The 15,911-nt window shown below is 34.8% G+C and overlaps 1 protein-coding gene across 4 annotated transcripts in view; it reads left to right on the top strand.

The window, feature by feature from the left end:
• Window positions 1-8,337, top strand: part of LOC140518703 (ovomucoid-like) — a 30,836-nt gene extending 22,499 nt beyond the window's left edge. For all 4 annotated transcript variants that reach the window (XM_072631050.1, XM_072631049.1, XM_072631048.1 and 1 more), the window contains 2 exons: window positions 3,272-3,381; window positions 8,115-8,337. In XM_072631050.1, the coding sequence (XP_072487151.1) occupies window positions 3,272-3,381; window positions 8,115-8,160 (156 nt within the window). In that variant the 3' untranslated portion in view covers window positions 8,161-8,337. The remainder of the gene's footprint in view (window positions 1-3,271; window positions 3,382-8,114) is intronic.
• The last annotated feature ends 7,574 nt before the right edge of the window (window positions 8,338-15,911 follow it).

Below are 15,911 nucleotides of genomic sequence, written 5' to 3'. Positions count from 1 at the left end.
ATTCCTACGTGGAAAGATGATAGGTGGAACTTATGAGATCTTGCTTTGTGTTAGGGTACTTGGAGGAAATATAGATAGACAGTCTGATAGACAGACAGACAGATAGATAGATGCATGGATAGACAGAGGGCATAGGGTGAATTGAATATGAAAAGATTATATCTAAAAAGTAAAATCAAGGGATGAGAGAGGAATATATTAGGAGAAGTAGAAAGGGAGAGATAGAATGGGGTAAATTATCTCATATCAAAGAGAAAAAGACATTTTACAATGGAGGGGAAGAAAGGGGAGGTGAGAAGGATGAGTGAACCTTACTCTCATCAGATTTGGCTTGAGGAGATAATCATACACTCACACTCAATTGAGTATCTTACCCTACAAGAAAATAGGGGGAAAGAGGATAAGAGAAGGGAAGATGATAGAAGGGAGAGCACATTGGGAGATGGGATCATCAGAAGCAAACTCTTTGGAAAAGGGGCAGAATCAAAGAAGAAAAATAGAATAATTGCAGGCCAGGATAGAATGGAGGGAAATAGTTAGCTCTTCACAAAATGACTAGTGTGAAGGTGTTTTGCATAACTACACATGTATAAACTATATTGAATCCCTTGCTTTCTCAATGGACGTGATGGGAAGGGAAGAAGGGAGAGAATTTGGACCTCAAAGTTTTAAAAACAAATACTAGAAATTGTTTTTACATAAAACTGGGAAAAAAGATATACAGGCAACAGGGCATAGAAATCCTTCTTGTTCAACAAGAAAAGAGGAAGGGAATAAGAGTGGGGGTGGTGAGAGAAGGGACGGCAGACCAGAGGAAGAGGTAATCATAATGCTTGCCATCTCAGGGTGGTGGGGAGGGGAAAAATGGGGGCGGGGATTTCGAACTTAAAATCTTATGGAAGCATATGCTGAAAACTAAAAATAAATAAATTTAAATTTTACAAAAACAGAAAACTGAATAATAAAATTAATTGTCTCATGTACATAAGCCCTTGAAAAAAGTAAAGAAATTGTTCGTAGGGGAAAAGAAAGAAAAATTATTTATCAAAGGATAAAAAGGACTTGAACAACTAAAAATTTAAGGGGAACTTAAGGAATAGGGAGAAAATAAGGAGGCAAAGATGCATTTATTTTTGGATATTTTTCCCAATTACATATAAAGGTACTTTTTAACATCTTTTTTGAAAAAATTTTAACTTTTAAATAATTTCTCTCTCTCCCATTCACTCCTCTCTCCCTGAGACAGCAAGCAATTTGATATAGGTTATGTATGTACAGTCATGCAAAATATATTCCCATATTAGTCATGTTGTAAAAGAAACAATAAATAAAATTTGAAAAATAGTATGTTTCTATTAGCATTCAAACTTTATTCTCTAAGGTCCCATCCAATTCACAGAATGTGTGCTTACTATTGCAGTTCCCCATCATGAATGTGCATTAGTATGATGGAGTAAAGAAGACCTGTGAAGAGTAAAAGAAATAAAATTTTACAAGAAAAAAAAAAGTAAAAATTCCTAGTGGTATCTGAACAGAATGACTTGCATTCAATTTCTGAGTTTCATTTTCCTCAACTGTAAAATAGGAATGATAACTGTATTCTTTAATCCATGAGTGATTTCATTTATTTATGTATCTGGGGTTTTTGTCTATTTAATTATTTTTAAAGGATGGTAAAACTGAAATAAGTTACTTGCCCAAATAATTTTCAGAGTAAATAAGCGGCAAAAGAACTTTTTCCTCCTTAAAATACTTGATGAATGGAAGAAGTTTCTGTTACTGATCTTGTTATTGCAAAATATTTAAATACTTTGTAGTATTTCCTGATACATATTACACAAGATTTTGTTTCTTTAGTTAGTTGGTGTTTGATTTGGCTTGGTTTTAGGTATTCTGTTTTTTCTGCGAAGCCTATCAAGTGCATTCTTTCAAGTTCAGTTTCTTTCGTTTGTTGTGAATTCATTTGTACTGTTAGTGTTCAGTTTTTTGCTTATTTCTCATCTCAGATTTTCTTCCATTGGTGCATTTTTGTGTTATAAATTTGCCATTCTCTCTTTCAGAATCACCGATCACAGTGGAGATTCTCCACTATGTATTCCTTGAATTTTCTCTCTGAATTCAGTATTGGAAGCTCTTGTTCTTGACCTAATTTCACTACTAAATATATTCTTTAAAGTCATTTTTCTCTTGAAGTGTTCTTCAGTGCCTCATTACACCACTGAGATGGATCCACATAAGGTCTTGCAAGTAGTACTATTCTGGAAAGAGTAGAGTACATTGAGTATAAAATGGTAATAAATGTAGTCTGTTACCTGACAATCAGCCTGACTTATTTAGCAGAGGATTATATCACATAACAAGTAAGTTGTGGAACAGTCAAACTAGAACTCAAAATCATGTCATAAGACATATGAAAGAGTGGGAGACATTTAGTGTAGAGAAGACTTACTTGGTACATTATGATTGTCTCAGTGAACCTGGCACCAGGAAGAAATGAGTTCAAATACTATCTTAGACACTTATTACCAGTGTGACCCTGGGTGTAAGCTTTGTTTGTCTCTGTTTCCTCCTTCATAATATAAGGATACTGATAGAACCTGTCTTAGTGCTTCTGTGAGGACAGAATGATGATGCACTTTGAAAACCTTAAAATGCTACAGTGAGGTGACACAGTGAGTAGGGTGCCAGGTCTGTACTCAGGAAAAACTAAGTTCATATATGGCCTTGAAGTGCAACCTTGGAGAAGTTACCCAATCTGTCTTTGCCTCAGTTTCTTAATCTTTAAAATGTGGATAACAGTAGTGCTTACCTGTAAGGATTGCTGTGAGGATCAAATGAGGCAGTATTTATGAAGTGCTTAGCATAGTACTTAGCAAATAGTAAGAATTACAGAAATATTAATTTAATGGCAATGATGGTGGTCGTGGTGGTAATGGTGATACTGATGTTATGCTTTCTCTAGTTGGTCTCAGAGGGAAAAACTAAGAGAAATATATAGAAGTTACAGGGATTCAGATTCTGGATCAATACAAGGAGGAAAGTGCTAATAATTAAAACTACCCAGTAATGGAACTAGATGCCTTGAGGTGTAGTTAACCTCTGTCACTAGAGTGTTTAAGCAGATTGAGAATGACTATATGTTGAGGATCTCATAAAGTTGATTCCTGTGGTGGGTGGCTTGACCTCTGATATCCTTTGATGTCCCTTTTAATTTTAGGTGTCTATGATTCTCTAATATATATGTATGTATTTTGGGGGGAGGGACATGCAGATTGAATGCCCAGGAGAAGAACAAACAGCCTGTACCATGGAATATATGCCTCACTGTGGATCTGATAACCGTACTTATGCAAACAAATGTGCCTTCTGCAATGCTGTTGTGTGAGTAACAAGATGTGAACAAATTGTTGGAAGTGAGATCCCTACTTATATTGCTTTGTACTGGGCTAGGACTGGGCCACCCATTTCCCTCCCCAATTTGAGAGGAAGATAATGAAATTCTGGTTCTCCTATCATGGGCTCTCACTCTTGGTACCCTATGAAATTCACCGTCTTTTTACCTGTTCCTTAAGCAGAGTCAGGAAAAGTAAACTCCATTATTAGCCATGTCAAAAAAGAAAAACAAAGAGATGAAAATATGTTTTAATTTTCACTTGATTCCCTTAGCTTTATATCTAGAGTTATAGAGCATGCATTATCATGAGTTCTTTTGAACTGATTGGCCATTGTTCTAGTCAGAGTTATCAAGTCTTTCAAAATTGATTATTATCACAATATTGCTGTTACTGTAAAAAAATGTTATTTTTGTTCTTCTTATTTCACTTTATCTCAGTTCATATGTATTCCTGTGTTTTTCTGAAGCCACCCCCTGTATCATTTTTAATGTTATAGTAGAATTTCATTACATTCATATACCATAAACTTGTTTAGCCATTCCTCAATTATTGGGCATCCCATCTGTTTGCAATTTTTCACCATCATAATAAGATGTATATGTATGTATGTATAGATTATATGAGTGGGCCATCTGCCTTTTTCCTTTGATCACTTTGAGTTATAGACCTAATAGCCATATTTCTGGGTCAAGAGGTTTACGCAGTTTTATTACTTTTTTGGTCATGGTTCCACATTGCTTTCCAGGATGGGTAGACTATTTCACAGGTGCACCAACAGTGTATTAGTTTACCTATTTTCACAAATCATCTTGAGTATTTGTCATTTTTCATTTTTTTCTCTTTGTCCAATATGATGGGTGTGAGGTGGGGATCTCAGAGTTGTTTTAATTTGGTCTTCTCTAATTATTACTAGGTTATAGCATTTCTTCATATGTTTATTGACAGATTGGGTTTCATTCTCTGAAAGGTTCCTAGTTGTATCTTTTGGCCATTTATCATTTGGAGAATGGCTCTTTTTCTTGTAAATTTGACTCAGTTCTCTACACATCTTCAAAATGATACCTCTGTCAGAGAAACATGCAAATGTTTTCCCCATTTCTTTCTTTTATTCTAATTTTAATTGCATTTGTTTCCCTTGTACAAAATTTTTCAGTTTTGCTTAATTAAAATTATCCATTTTACCTCTTGTGAATATCTATCCCTCTCTTGTTTAGTCATAAACTCTTTCCATATCCATAGTTAAAAACTAATTTCTTTTATACTCTACTAATGTGCTTATTATATGACTTTTTCTGTTTATATCATGTACTCATTTTGAGCTTATCTTGTATAAGGTGTGAGATGTTGATCTATACTTAGTTTCTGCCAGACTACTTTCCAGTTTTCCCAGTAGTTTTTGTCAAATAGTGTGTTCTTGCCTAATAGCTAGGACCTTTGGGCTTATCAAGTACAATCCTAGTGTGCTCATTTGCTTCTCAGTATTGATCATTGATAATATTTCTAATTTTTAGTGTATTATCCAATGTCAAAGGTGGTGTAGTGGACAGTGTCTGACCTAGAGTCATAAAGACTTAAGTTCAATTTTGACCTCAGATACTAGCTGTGTGAACAAGTTATTTAACCCTGTTTGGCTCTTGTTCTTCATATGTAAAATGAGTCAGAGAATGAAATGGCAAACCACTCCAGTACCTTTACCAAGAAAACTTCAAAAAAAGGGTGACAGAGAGATGGATATGACTGAACCTTCTGAAAAACAAGATTGTTCTTGCCTCAATAGCTAAGACCTTTAATCAAACAATACGTTCTTTTGCTCTTTGCTTCTGTATTTTGCATACCTAACCTATTCCTCTGATCAATTTCTCTATATCTTACTCAGTATCAAATTGTTTTAATGATTATAGCTTTGTAATATAGTTTGAAATCTGGTATTGATAGCCACCACCCCGACTTTTTTCCTCACTGATTCCTTTGATGTTCTTGTCCTTCTCACTTGTTTTGTGTACATATTTTTCCCTTGTTTTAGCAGTTTAGATGAGAGTGAGATTCAAGTATCAGTAACTCCCTATTCCCTTGCCCTCCCCATTGTATAAACTCTTCCTTGTGAATACCATTTGTGTGTGATAATTTTCTCCATTTTTCCTCTCTCCACCCATCCTAATCCAGTTCATTCCTCTTCACCATACAAACAGAATAGAGGTGAGAATTAGGAAAGACTTTAGCTTAAAAAGCCAAGGTCTCCCACTGAACCCAGTGCCATTTCCTGTCATCCTGATTGATATCTTGCCACTGAACCTAGATGGCTCTGGAGGATAAAGTGAGTCTGGTGATTCTGCACCACTCTCCCTCATATAAATCCAGTTCACTTACAAGTCATGGCATCACCTTCCTGATGTCATGATCCTCTTCCAGAATGAAGGACAAACATCAACCTGTCAGTAGTCTGAGTTGCCCCATGGGGGACCCAATTGACCAGTACCAGTTGAGCAACACAGTTCCTTCCTTCCTTCCTTCCTTCCTTCCTTCCTTCCTTCCTTCCTTCCTTCCTTCCTTCCTTCCTTCCTTCCTTTCTTGTCTCTTTCCCTTCCTCTCAATATGTTCTTCTCTCATCCCTTAGTTTTATTTCTTAAATTTTTAGACATTATTCCTTCATGTTCAACTCATACCTATGTCCTCTGTCTATATATACTCCTTTTATCTTCCATAACAATGAGAACGTTCCTATGAATTATAAGAATCACACTCCCATGTAAGAATGCAAACTTATCAAGTCCCTTATGATTTCCCTTTCCTGTTTACCTTTCTATGCTTTCATTGAGATTTGAATTTGAAAGTCAAATTGCCTTTTTAGTTGTGGCCTTTTCGTCAGGAAAGCTTGAAATCCTCCACATCAGTGAATAGCCATTATTATTCTCCAGAAGAATTATGCTCAGTTTTGCTGGGTCGGTAATTCTTGGTTGTAATCCTAGTTCCGTTTCCCTCCAGATTATCACATTTCAAGCCCTCTCATCCTTTAATGCCAAAGCTACTAAATCTTGTGTAAGAATTGTTTTAGTCTAAAATCAATTCACATTTTCCTTTGAGATTGTGAATGTAGCTATTTTTTATTTTGTTTGAATTTGTTGATCTTCCCTAACCCCATAATAACTTTCTATAGCCAGTGTCTTTTTTGTTTGTTTGTTTGTTCATTTTTTCCAGCCTATATCACTTTTAAATTTTAACTTTTTGTGAATGTTTGGCTCTGCTCCTAGGGTGGAGGGGTTGTTGTTCCAAATGTCAGATTTTTTATGCTTCTGTTGTTTGGGCTAGTTATGAAGATCTCTAAGTTTCCAGTTCTTCCAAGTTGGTATGATCTCAGGAGAGATGTGGTCTCTGCTCTCCTGTCCTATGTTCTAGTCTCTGAACAACCATGATCTCTCTTTTCTGCCCTAAAATTGTGACCATGGTCCCTGATTCCCTGTGGCCACATGCTCTAATTTGCTAATGCTTCTCCTTGCCTTGGGACGGCAACTGTAATCCTGTATGAACACTGTTACAAAGTCCTGCACCTAGTGCCAGCAAAGTGTCCCTATCCTTCTGATCATTTGTCTGATCCTCTTACCATCTGTGGGCTAAGAGCTCTGGAAGCTGCCCCCAAGGCTTCTTGCTGGCTTGCTAGGCAGAATTTGTGTTATACTGTTGTACTCACCCCAGTGAGATCAATGACCTTTCAGGTTGTCTTGGAATCAAATGTTGTTTCATCTCATCCTTTTGTTGGTTCTAACACTTGAGGATTCATTTTGAGCCGTTATTTGAAAGTCATTTAGAGGGGAATTAGGGAAAACTTGAGCAAGTACCTACCTTTACTTTGCCATCTTGGCTCTGCCTTGCCTCTTTTTTTGTATCCCCAGCACTTAGCACGGAGCCTGGAACATAGTAGGCACTTAATAAACATTTATTTATTGATTGAATGAATGGATGGACACTTTGTTCCTTAATTACAAGGTTTCTGTCATTTTCTCTAGACTTATCAAATATTCTTTATTTTCCTTCCTGGTCCAGGGTTGGCTTCTCCCTACCTTCATATTAAATTATTATTCCCTTTTAAAATCTATACCATATCTCAGGCCAATATGGAATAATTATTACCTGTCTAATTATATAATGAATGACTGAAAGCTTGCCTATAATAAAAATATATGGAGCTACAATTACTCCTTTACTCTGGCTATAGACAAGCCTTGAATAGAAAATATTTTCCTAAATGGATAGTTTTGAACAGAAAATAAATATAAGTATACAGAAAAAACAGCACTTACTATAAACTATGATAAAGTTTTATGTAAACTTTGCTTGACATGTTTGATGAAAAGTGCACCTTATTTGGTTTAATATGGTGCTTTACTAAAGTGCAATAATTCTTTTTTTCTTTTTCTTTTCTATATTTAGTACTCTCAGCCCCCCAGTTATATGTAAAAATAACATTTGGGCAATACGGTAAAGAAGAATGTCTTTTTTCCCTTATCATATTTGTTCATATTTGTAGCATCAGGGTAATGGGAAATATGTTCAATATGTGACAAAATTGGTGCCAAGAATGTAGTTTATAATTGTATACATGTGATAATATGGACAATTTCTCATTACCATCCTGCCAACCCTACAGATAAAAAAATTTCAATTCTTTCCACAAATAACATGTCTTTAAGTATTGCTTCACTAATCACATGCTTCTCTTTGCAGGGGTAGCCATAATTCTCTGACCTTAAAGAATACTGGCAAATGCTGAATCCCCGCTCAGGACAGTAGCAACAGATTTCCTTCTGCAATCATTTTCTCAGCATAGGGTTGAAATACACACCATAAGTTGCCCTCTAGCCTTAGGCTGAGCTGAAAACAATGGTAACTTGAGATCGACTAGATGATTTTCTTGCTCAATAAATAATTCTCTGCAGGAGTTTTCAAAGTTGGATGTTTTTCTTCTATCAATGTGCTTAGCTCCTGAAATCCATAATTTTCTCATTTTTAAGAGGTGAACAGGTAATAGGTAATAATCACAAAAACATAGAAAAGTATGGAATTCTTCATGGGCACCAAGTGCTTTTCAGCATGACTGAAGGGAAATGGATTTGGAGTCAGTATTTGGTTTCAAATCCTGATTCTTTCACTTCTTCATGTATAAAGCTCAATCTCTGGACATCATATATGGAACTTCTCTCATATGTAAAACAAACTCATAAGTAAAACTTCTCTCATGTGCAAAACAAAATTAGATTATGGAGGTTAGAAGAAAAGTACTTAAGAAATCATTTAGTCTACCTCTCTCATTTTATATTCCCTAAAATCTCTTCTAAGTCTACAGCCCCATAAGCATTCTAAAGTGTTGTTGAATCATAGAATTTGATATGAAAGGATATTTTAAAAAATATTAGTTCTATGAGGTTATAACTTTATTAAATCTATTGTCAAGAGAAGGAAACAGTTCCAGAAAGAAGAAATGGTCTAACTCAAGGTCTCAAAACAGGTAAATGACAGCATTAGGTCTTCTGACAATAATTCCACTATTCTTTCTATTACATGTAAGACTCATACATGGACATGTGTTGTGACACCCTATTAACGAAATGCATAATGTTTAATTAGCTGGAATCTCAGACACCCACTGATGGGACTCCATTTTACATGCAGCCAGCAGGTGTCACTATGGAGCAAAGATGGCCAGCAGGGCCCTCTCCTTTACATTTTCTTCTCCCAATAGAAAAGGAGTAGGCTGATTTCTCTCAGGCTATCTGCCTCCTTGTAATGAGTCCAGTTTAGACATGTGGCCTTGCCTTTGCTCCACTTCAGTCACATTGAAGGAAGAAGATCGCCTAGGCTGCTCATATTTAAAGTAACTTGGACCTGCTGTAAAGAACTTGGTTTTAGCTTAGGGAAAAAGGCCCTCAGGTCTACATCTTTCTCTGTTATTTGGGGAAATCCATCAGACAAAAATGACTAATAAGTCATTATATCTGCAGAAAATTGGTACTCAAAGAGACAACTACATCTGAGATCCTGTTGTGCCTACGTGTATAGCATTGTTTCAGGAGAAGGGTAATCAGAGCTACTTGGGGAAAGTGGTATCTATAAAGGACAGGAGATTTCACAGCAAATCATGAGGAGGAAAGGAGGCAGAAAAGGTTTGTATAATAATGAGGCGCAAAAAAATTTGGCCATGAAGCAATATTTCTATCGTATCTCTCTCCTGCAGGAAATGATTTTTCTAAGAGTGAAACATGACCAAAAAAAGGGAGAATGCAAGATCTATGAGGCAACAATATAGACATTGTTTAGAAGAAGAAAACTTTAGAAGCTTTGATTCTATGAGGAACACAGAGAATGAAGACATAATAAATAAGCATTAGGACTAAGAAATAATGAATGAAAGTTAAGAAGAGGATGAAGAAGATGAGGCAAAGTCTTTTTAAAAATACAATTTTGAGAAAATTCTTTGAAAATTAAAAACAGTTGAGGGAGAGGAAAGGAAGGAGATTTTAACTTGAGAGTAAAAGGAGGGGAAGAATTGAAGAAAAGGAATGAATGATGCTTCAAAACTGAAGAGAGGAATATAATAGGGTAAGAAGGGGGACTTAATAATGAGAGGAAGAGAGCATATAGGAAGAGGGTTGTCTTAAAGTAGATTTAAAAAATGAATTAAAGAGACAAAATATTGTCTTTATGGAGAAAGACTAAGAATAGTCTTAATTCGGAAAAAAATATTAAAGTCCATTGGAGAAGAATATAAGTTAAACTCTTATAAATTCAAATGGAAAACCTTAAAATAACCAATAAATTAAGAGTGATAAATTGGATAAATCAAGCCTCAATTAACTGATTATAAGAAATTCTTCTAAAAACACATTCACATGATAAAAATAAAGAGCTAAAATAAAATTTACTATGTATCACATTGAATATAAAAAAGGAATAATAATGTGAGATTAAGCAAACACCAAAAATTCACAACATAGAGATAAACTTGAAAATCACATTGTGCTAAAAGGAAACATGTACAACATAAGAATATCAATGTTAAATTTCTTTGCTTCAAATGTCTTTGCATTTAAATTCATGAAGAGAAAAACAAGATGAATTACAAAAAACAACAACAACAAAGATAGACAATAAATAATAGCAGAAGATTTCAGTCATCCTCTCAGTTTCCAATAATTCTAACAGACAAACAAAAGTAAAAGTATGAAATTGAATAAATTTGTGGAGAAACTACAGCTAAAGGGTATCTTCTTTTTTATTATTTTATTTGTTTTCAGGGTTCTACAATCATTTCCATATATCTTAGAATTTTTCCTTCCCTACCTTCCTTACCCCTTACCTCCCCACTCCCTCCTTGAGATGGCTTACAGTTTTATATAGGTTCTACACATACGTTCCTATTAAATACATTTTCACTTAGTCATATTGCATAGAAGAATTAAAATGAATGGGAAAAATCATTAAACTAACCAAAACATAATACAAAAGAAAATGATGTGCTTCATTCTGTCATTGAATTCCATAGCTCTTTCCCTGAATGTGAAAGGCATTTTGCCTTAAGAGACCACTGGGAATTATTTAAGTCCTTCCATTGCAATGAAGTACTTACTAAGTGTACTAGAAAAATTCCCTGCACACTGTGGTTGTTGCTGTGTACAAAGTTCTGGTTCTGCTCCTTTCACTCAGCATCAGTTCATATAAGTCTTTCCAGGCCTCTCTGAAGTGTTCCTGTTCATCATTTCTTATAGTACAATAGTATTCCATTACATTCATATACCATAATTTATTCAGCCATTCCCCAACTGATGGGCATCCCCTTGATTTCTAGTTTTTGGACACCACAAAGAGAGCTGCAATAAATATTTTTGTACCCTTTCCCATTTTTATGATCTCTTGGTAATACAGTCTTAGGATAAGGGATATCTTCTAAATGCTAAAGAATACCTATATTTCTTATCATAAGCTGGAACTTTTACAACCTTTGATAATGTATCAGGGCACAGAGAAAATGCAAATAAATATAAAAATGGGAAAAAGGCAAATATAGCTTTTATATATTATAATGCATTAAATTAATAATCAATTTTGGAGGAGCAAACAAAAAACTCAGACCCAAATGGATATACCTTTATTCAAAGCAGAAAAAGACTCGTGTAGATTAACTAAAATAATTATCCTTATAAAAATAAAGAACAATTTAAATAACTGAAGGAGTACTCAATTCTCATGCGTGCCAATAATACAATAAAAAAATGGCAATGCTATCAAAATTAATTTGTAATTTTATTGCTACATTACTCAATTGATCAAAAAGATTCTTTATATAACTTGATGAGATGATTATAAAGTTCATTTGTAGAAGTAAAAAATCTAGACTATTAAGGGAAATAATGATGGAAGTAGGAATGGATGGGGAGAAGCAGCTCTAGACCTCAAACCATATTATAAAGCAAGACTTACTGAAGACATTTTTTAATGTAGAGAAATAGATAAATGGAATTCATTTTTAAAAAAGAAAAAAAAACAGAAACCATGGAATTCAATAATCAAAGGTTCAATAAACCAGAAAACAAATTTCCAGTAAGTTAAGGCCTTATTTGATTAAAAAACAAAACAAAACAAAAAGCCACTGGAAAAAATGGAAAACAAGACAAATATTAGAGAGAAACATTTTATACCAGTTACAGGCTTCTAGGTGATGCAGTGCATAGAGGGGTGGTATGGAATTTGGAGTCTGTAATTAAGAAGATGCAAGTGCAAATGTCACCTGGGACATTAGGCTCTGTGTCCCTGGGCAAATCACTAGGCCTCTGTTTACCTTCAGTTTCTTCATCTGTAAAGTGGGAATAATAATAGCACTTACCTCCCAGGGTAATTGTGAGGATCAAATAAATTAATTATAAAGTGCTTAGCATAGTACCCGGAACACAGTAAGTGCTATGCAACAGTTAGTAACAATTATTATGATATATTTGACAATAAATTCATAATGCATACTTGAGCTTAATATTGATGATCACAGGATAAAATTATATTATTATTTTATTATATGTGTATATGTACATGCTTATACATCCTATCAGTTCCTGTTAAAGCTATACCAGTTGCTATTAATTATGTGTGTGAATATATGTATATACACATATGTTTACATATACATATATATAGATCAATAGATACTTAGCTATGTCTACATATCTAACTATCCACTTTTTCATAATTATTTTTAATTTTAAAAATATTTTTGATAATTATTTTTTATCTCCTTATCTTGTCTAGGCTGGAAATACAGACCTAATCTCACTGCTGACGGGCACAGAGGCTTTTCTCCTCAGTCTAGTGGTTTACTCTTCCTGGGAATTTACTATAACAGTGAAACTTTAGTTCAGGCACCCAATTGTCTTTAGCCTTACCACAACTCAGGACTCCTGAGTTCAAGTGATGCACCAATCTCTGCCTTTCCAGGAGCCAGTGTTATAGGTTCCCTCCCCCCTACCCTCTCCCCACCTAAATTGATGTTTTCTAACCCAAAGGACAGAGGTCATTATAAAATATAAAATGTATAACTTTGAAAAGAGGAAATTAAAACATTCCTGTACAACCAAAATGAACGCAACTAGGATCAGAAGAGAAGTAGTCAAATGGGGAAATAAACCCAGTATCAAATATAAATTATATACATACCTACATATGTGTACATATATGTATATGTGTGTGCACGTATGTACATATGAACATGCACACATACAAACACCTACATCTATGTATATATGCAAATACATATACATACATACACACACACATAAATACACACCTATGTATCCAAAAAATATTCTCCAATAGATTAGTGGACAAAGGAAATAAGTAAACATCTGCCATGAAATCTTTCAAATTATTAACAGCCATATGAAAGAATTCTCCATTAATAATAAAAAGGTACATAAAAATAAAACAACCCTATGATTTAATCTCAAACCCAGAAAATTTATAAATATGACTAAATATGGTAATAATCAATATTGGGAAAAGATGGGGGAAGATAGACATGTTGTTATATTGCTGGTGATACGTGGTTGTGTTTGTGTTTTGTCCTTCGTTCTTGAAGAAAACCATGGCATCGGGGAGATGATGACACAATTTACAGTAATATCTGTAAGGCATTTAGCACAGTCCCTGACATATAGTGAGCACTCTTTAAATGCTTATTCCTTCTGGACAAAAAGGTAAAGAAACATATTCTTAAGGAAGAACGGTTCCATTTCCTTTCAAGAGGATTACTTCAATGAGTAAAATGGAAAGCATCAGAAAGCACCAGACACTCCACAGGATTGTCAGTCCCCAATTAAATCATCCTCCATCACAGCCGTTGCTCTAGTCATTGTGTCCACTTGTGAATGCATCTGTCATCTCACCCTACATTTCCTGAAAACAAAACAAAACAAAACACTGCAGCAAAAAACTCCACCCTCTTAATCCTCCGTAGCTCCCCAGTCTTCCAGGACTATAAAATCTAGGGTATCTAGTGAATGGTCCAAATCTGTTTCCTTGGCCAGTAGTGAAATAGTTCTTATTTTATTTTATCATGTATTTATCTGCTTCCAAGAGATTCTCAAGCTATATCCACTCAAGGAAATTAAGGATCAGAGAGGGACATTCATTTCTCTCAGGTCATATATCTAACAAGCGGCAATGCTGGGACTCAAGCTTAGATCTTATGCTCAGGTCAACATTTTTTTCATTATTGTGAGCTTCTTCAGGGTGAGCTCTATGTTTCTTTTCAGTTTTGATTTCCCAAATATGAGAACAAAGCTTTATATATGATAGGAATTTAATGTTTGTAGAAATAGATTGAATTTATCCTTCCACATTGATGAGGAGAGGCACTGGAGAAGTCTGTTTAGAGTATGACCATTTCTGCACATACTTAAGGTAGACTTGAGAGGGAGCAAAAGAGCTCATGTTTTGGGGAGATTAAGTAACTAGAGCCCAGAGTGTTCAAAGAGGCTATGAGTAGGGGTGAAGAAGACTGTAAGTCAGGTTTTCAACTTACTGGGGAAGATGGATGAACTTTAAATGGGGCCCTAGAGAGTATCTAATCCACCCACTTAACTTACACAAGGAAAAAATAAACAAACAAAATCCAAACAAAATCAAAACAAAAACAAAGAAGGCCCAGAGAGAAAGGAAGTTATCCAAGATCAGATAGATATTAAGTAGCAGATCCTACATCCAAACCCAGGTCCTCTGACATAAGCATTTTTTTTTCCTTTGAAAATTAAAGCACTGGAGTAATGGCAAACATTATTGTAACATTAATATTTCTATCCTAGCTCAGAATATACTAACTGTGTGATGCTGAAGAAGTCTCTTCTCCTCTCTGAGGCCCAACTCCCTCATCTATAAACTGGAGATGATGGCATCTACACCACTGGCTTCATAGGATTGTAATGAAAAATACATGGAAAACCTTAGGTCTCTATAGAAATTATAGTTATAGTGTTTATTATTGTTATTATTATTATCACTGAGTAAAAATTTCTATTGTGTTTCTACCACGCCCATGATATCCTGGGCAGGGCCTGTTCCTGGGTCAGAGGGTGGGGAGTATCTGGGTGGGATTGAATGGTTCTGGGAGTCAGACTATGAGATTGAACTGGCCCTTGTTTATAATGACATCTTTTCTGGATTGAATCTATTTAACAGTGACTTGTTCTGAGTTTCCCCTGGGGCTTTATAGACTTTGGCAAACTTTCCCCTTTCATTGAGCAGCGTCTTCACAGATATTTAAGAGGCTTTCTGGCTTCCCATGACAGTTATAATTATATTTCAAAAAGAAGAGGACAACCTAGTTTTTTAGCTGTGTTTAAAATACATCCCGTTTTCCCATTACTACTAGTTTGTTCTTGACACTGACTACTTTCCCAGAACTAAGAGAAATAGAAGTTGCCAGGAAAAGAGTTTAATTTTAATACAAAGAAAAGAAGAATGTCTAGATACAGTACAGTGGAAAGAACTGGATTTCTACCTACGAGACCTGGATTCAAATCCCACATTTTTTTTTTTACTTTTACTTTTACTAGCTCACCATGATTAAGTCCTTCTCTCTCTTTGTGCCCCAATTTCTTTATATGAATAAAGCACATAAACACAGACATATAACTCATGGAGTTGTCATGAGGAATGAATTGAGGAAGTAATAATTTCATTTCACTTTGTAAGTATAAAAAGTTAATCTAAGTCATTATTAATAATCAGTTTTCAAAAAAATTGAATGAGATGCCTTAAAAGTAGCACTGTCACTGCAGTTGTTCAAGTAGACACTGAATGAACTCTCAATAGGAATTCCTGATTCCAAAAGGAATTAGATTAGATGACCTCTGAGATCTCTTTCAGCATTGAGAGACTAACAATCAGAAAATGTCCATAATGTGAGACAAATATATTCTAAGTCTAAAGATTCACGAAAGTTTAAAGTATCTTCAAGAGGAAATGAAGTTTCAGTATGTT

Source organism: Notamacropus eugenii, chromosome 1, assembly GCF_028372415.1.
Source record: "Notamacropus eugenii isolate mMacEug1 chromosome 1, mMacEug1.pri_v2, whole genome shotgun sequence".
Classification (NCBI taxonomy): Eukaryota; Metazoa; Chordata; class Mammalia; order Diprotodontia; family Macropodidae; genus Notamacropus; species Notamacropus eugenii.
The sequence above is the reverse complement of the archived record's forward strand: the minus strand, read 5'-3'. Positions and strand labels throughout refer to the sequence as shown.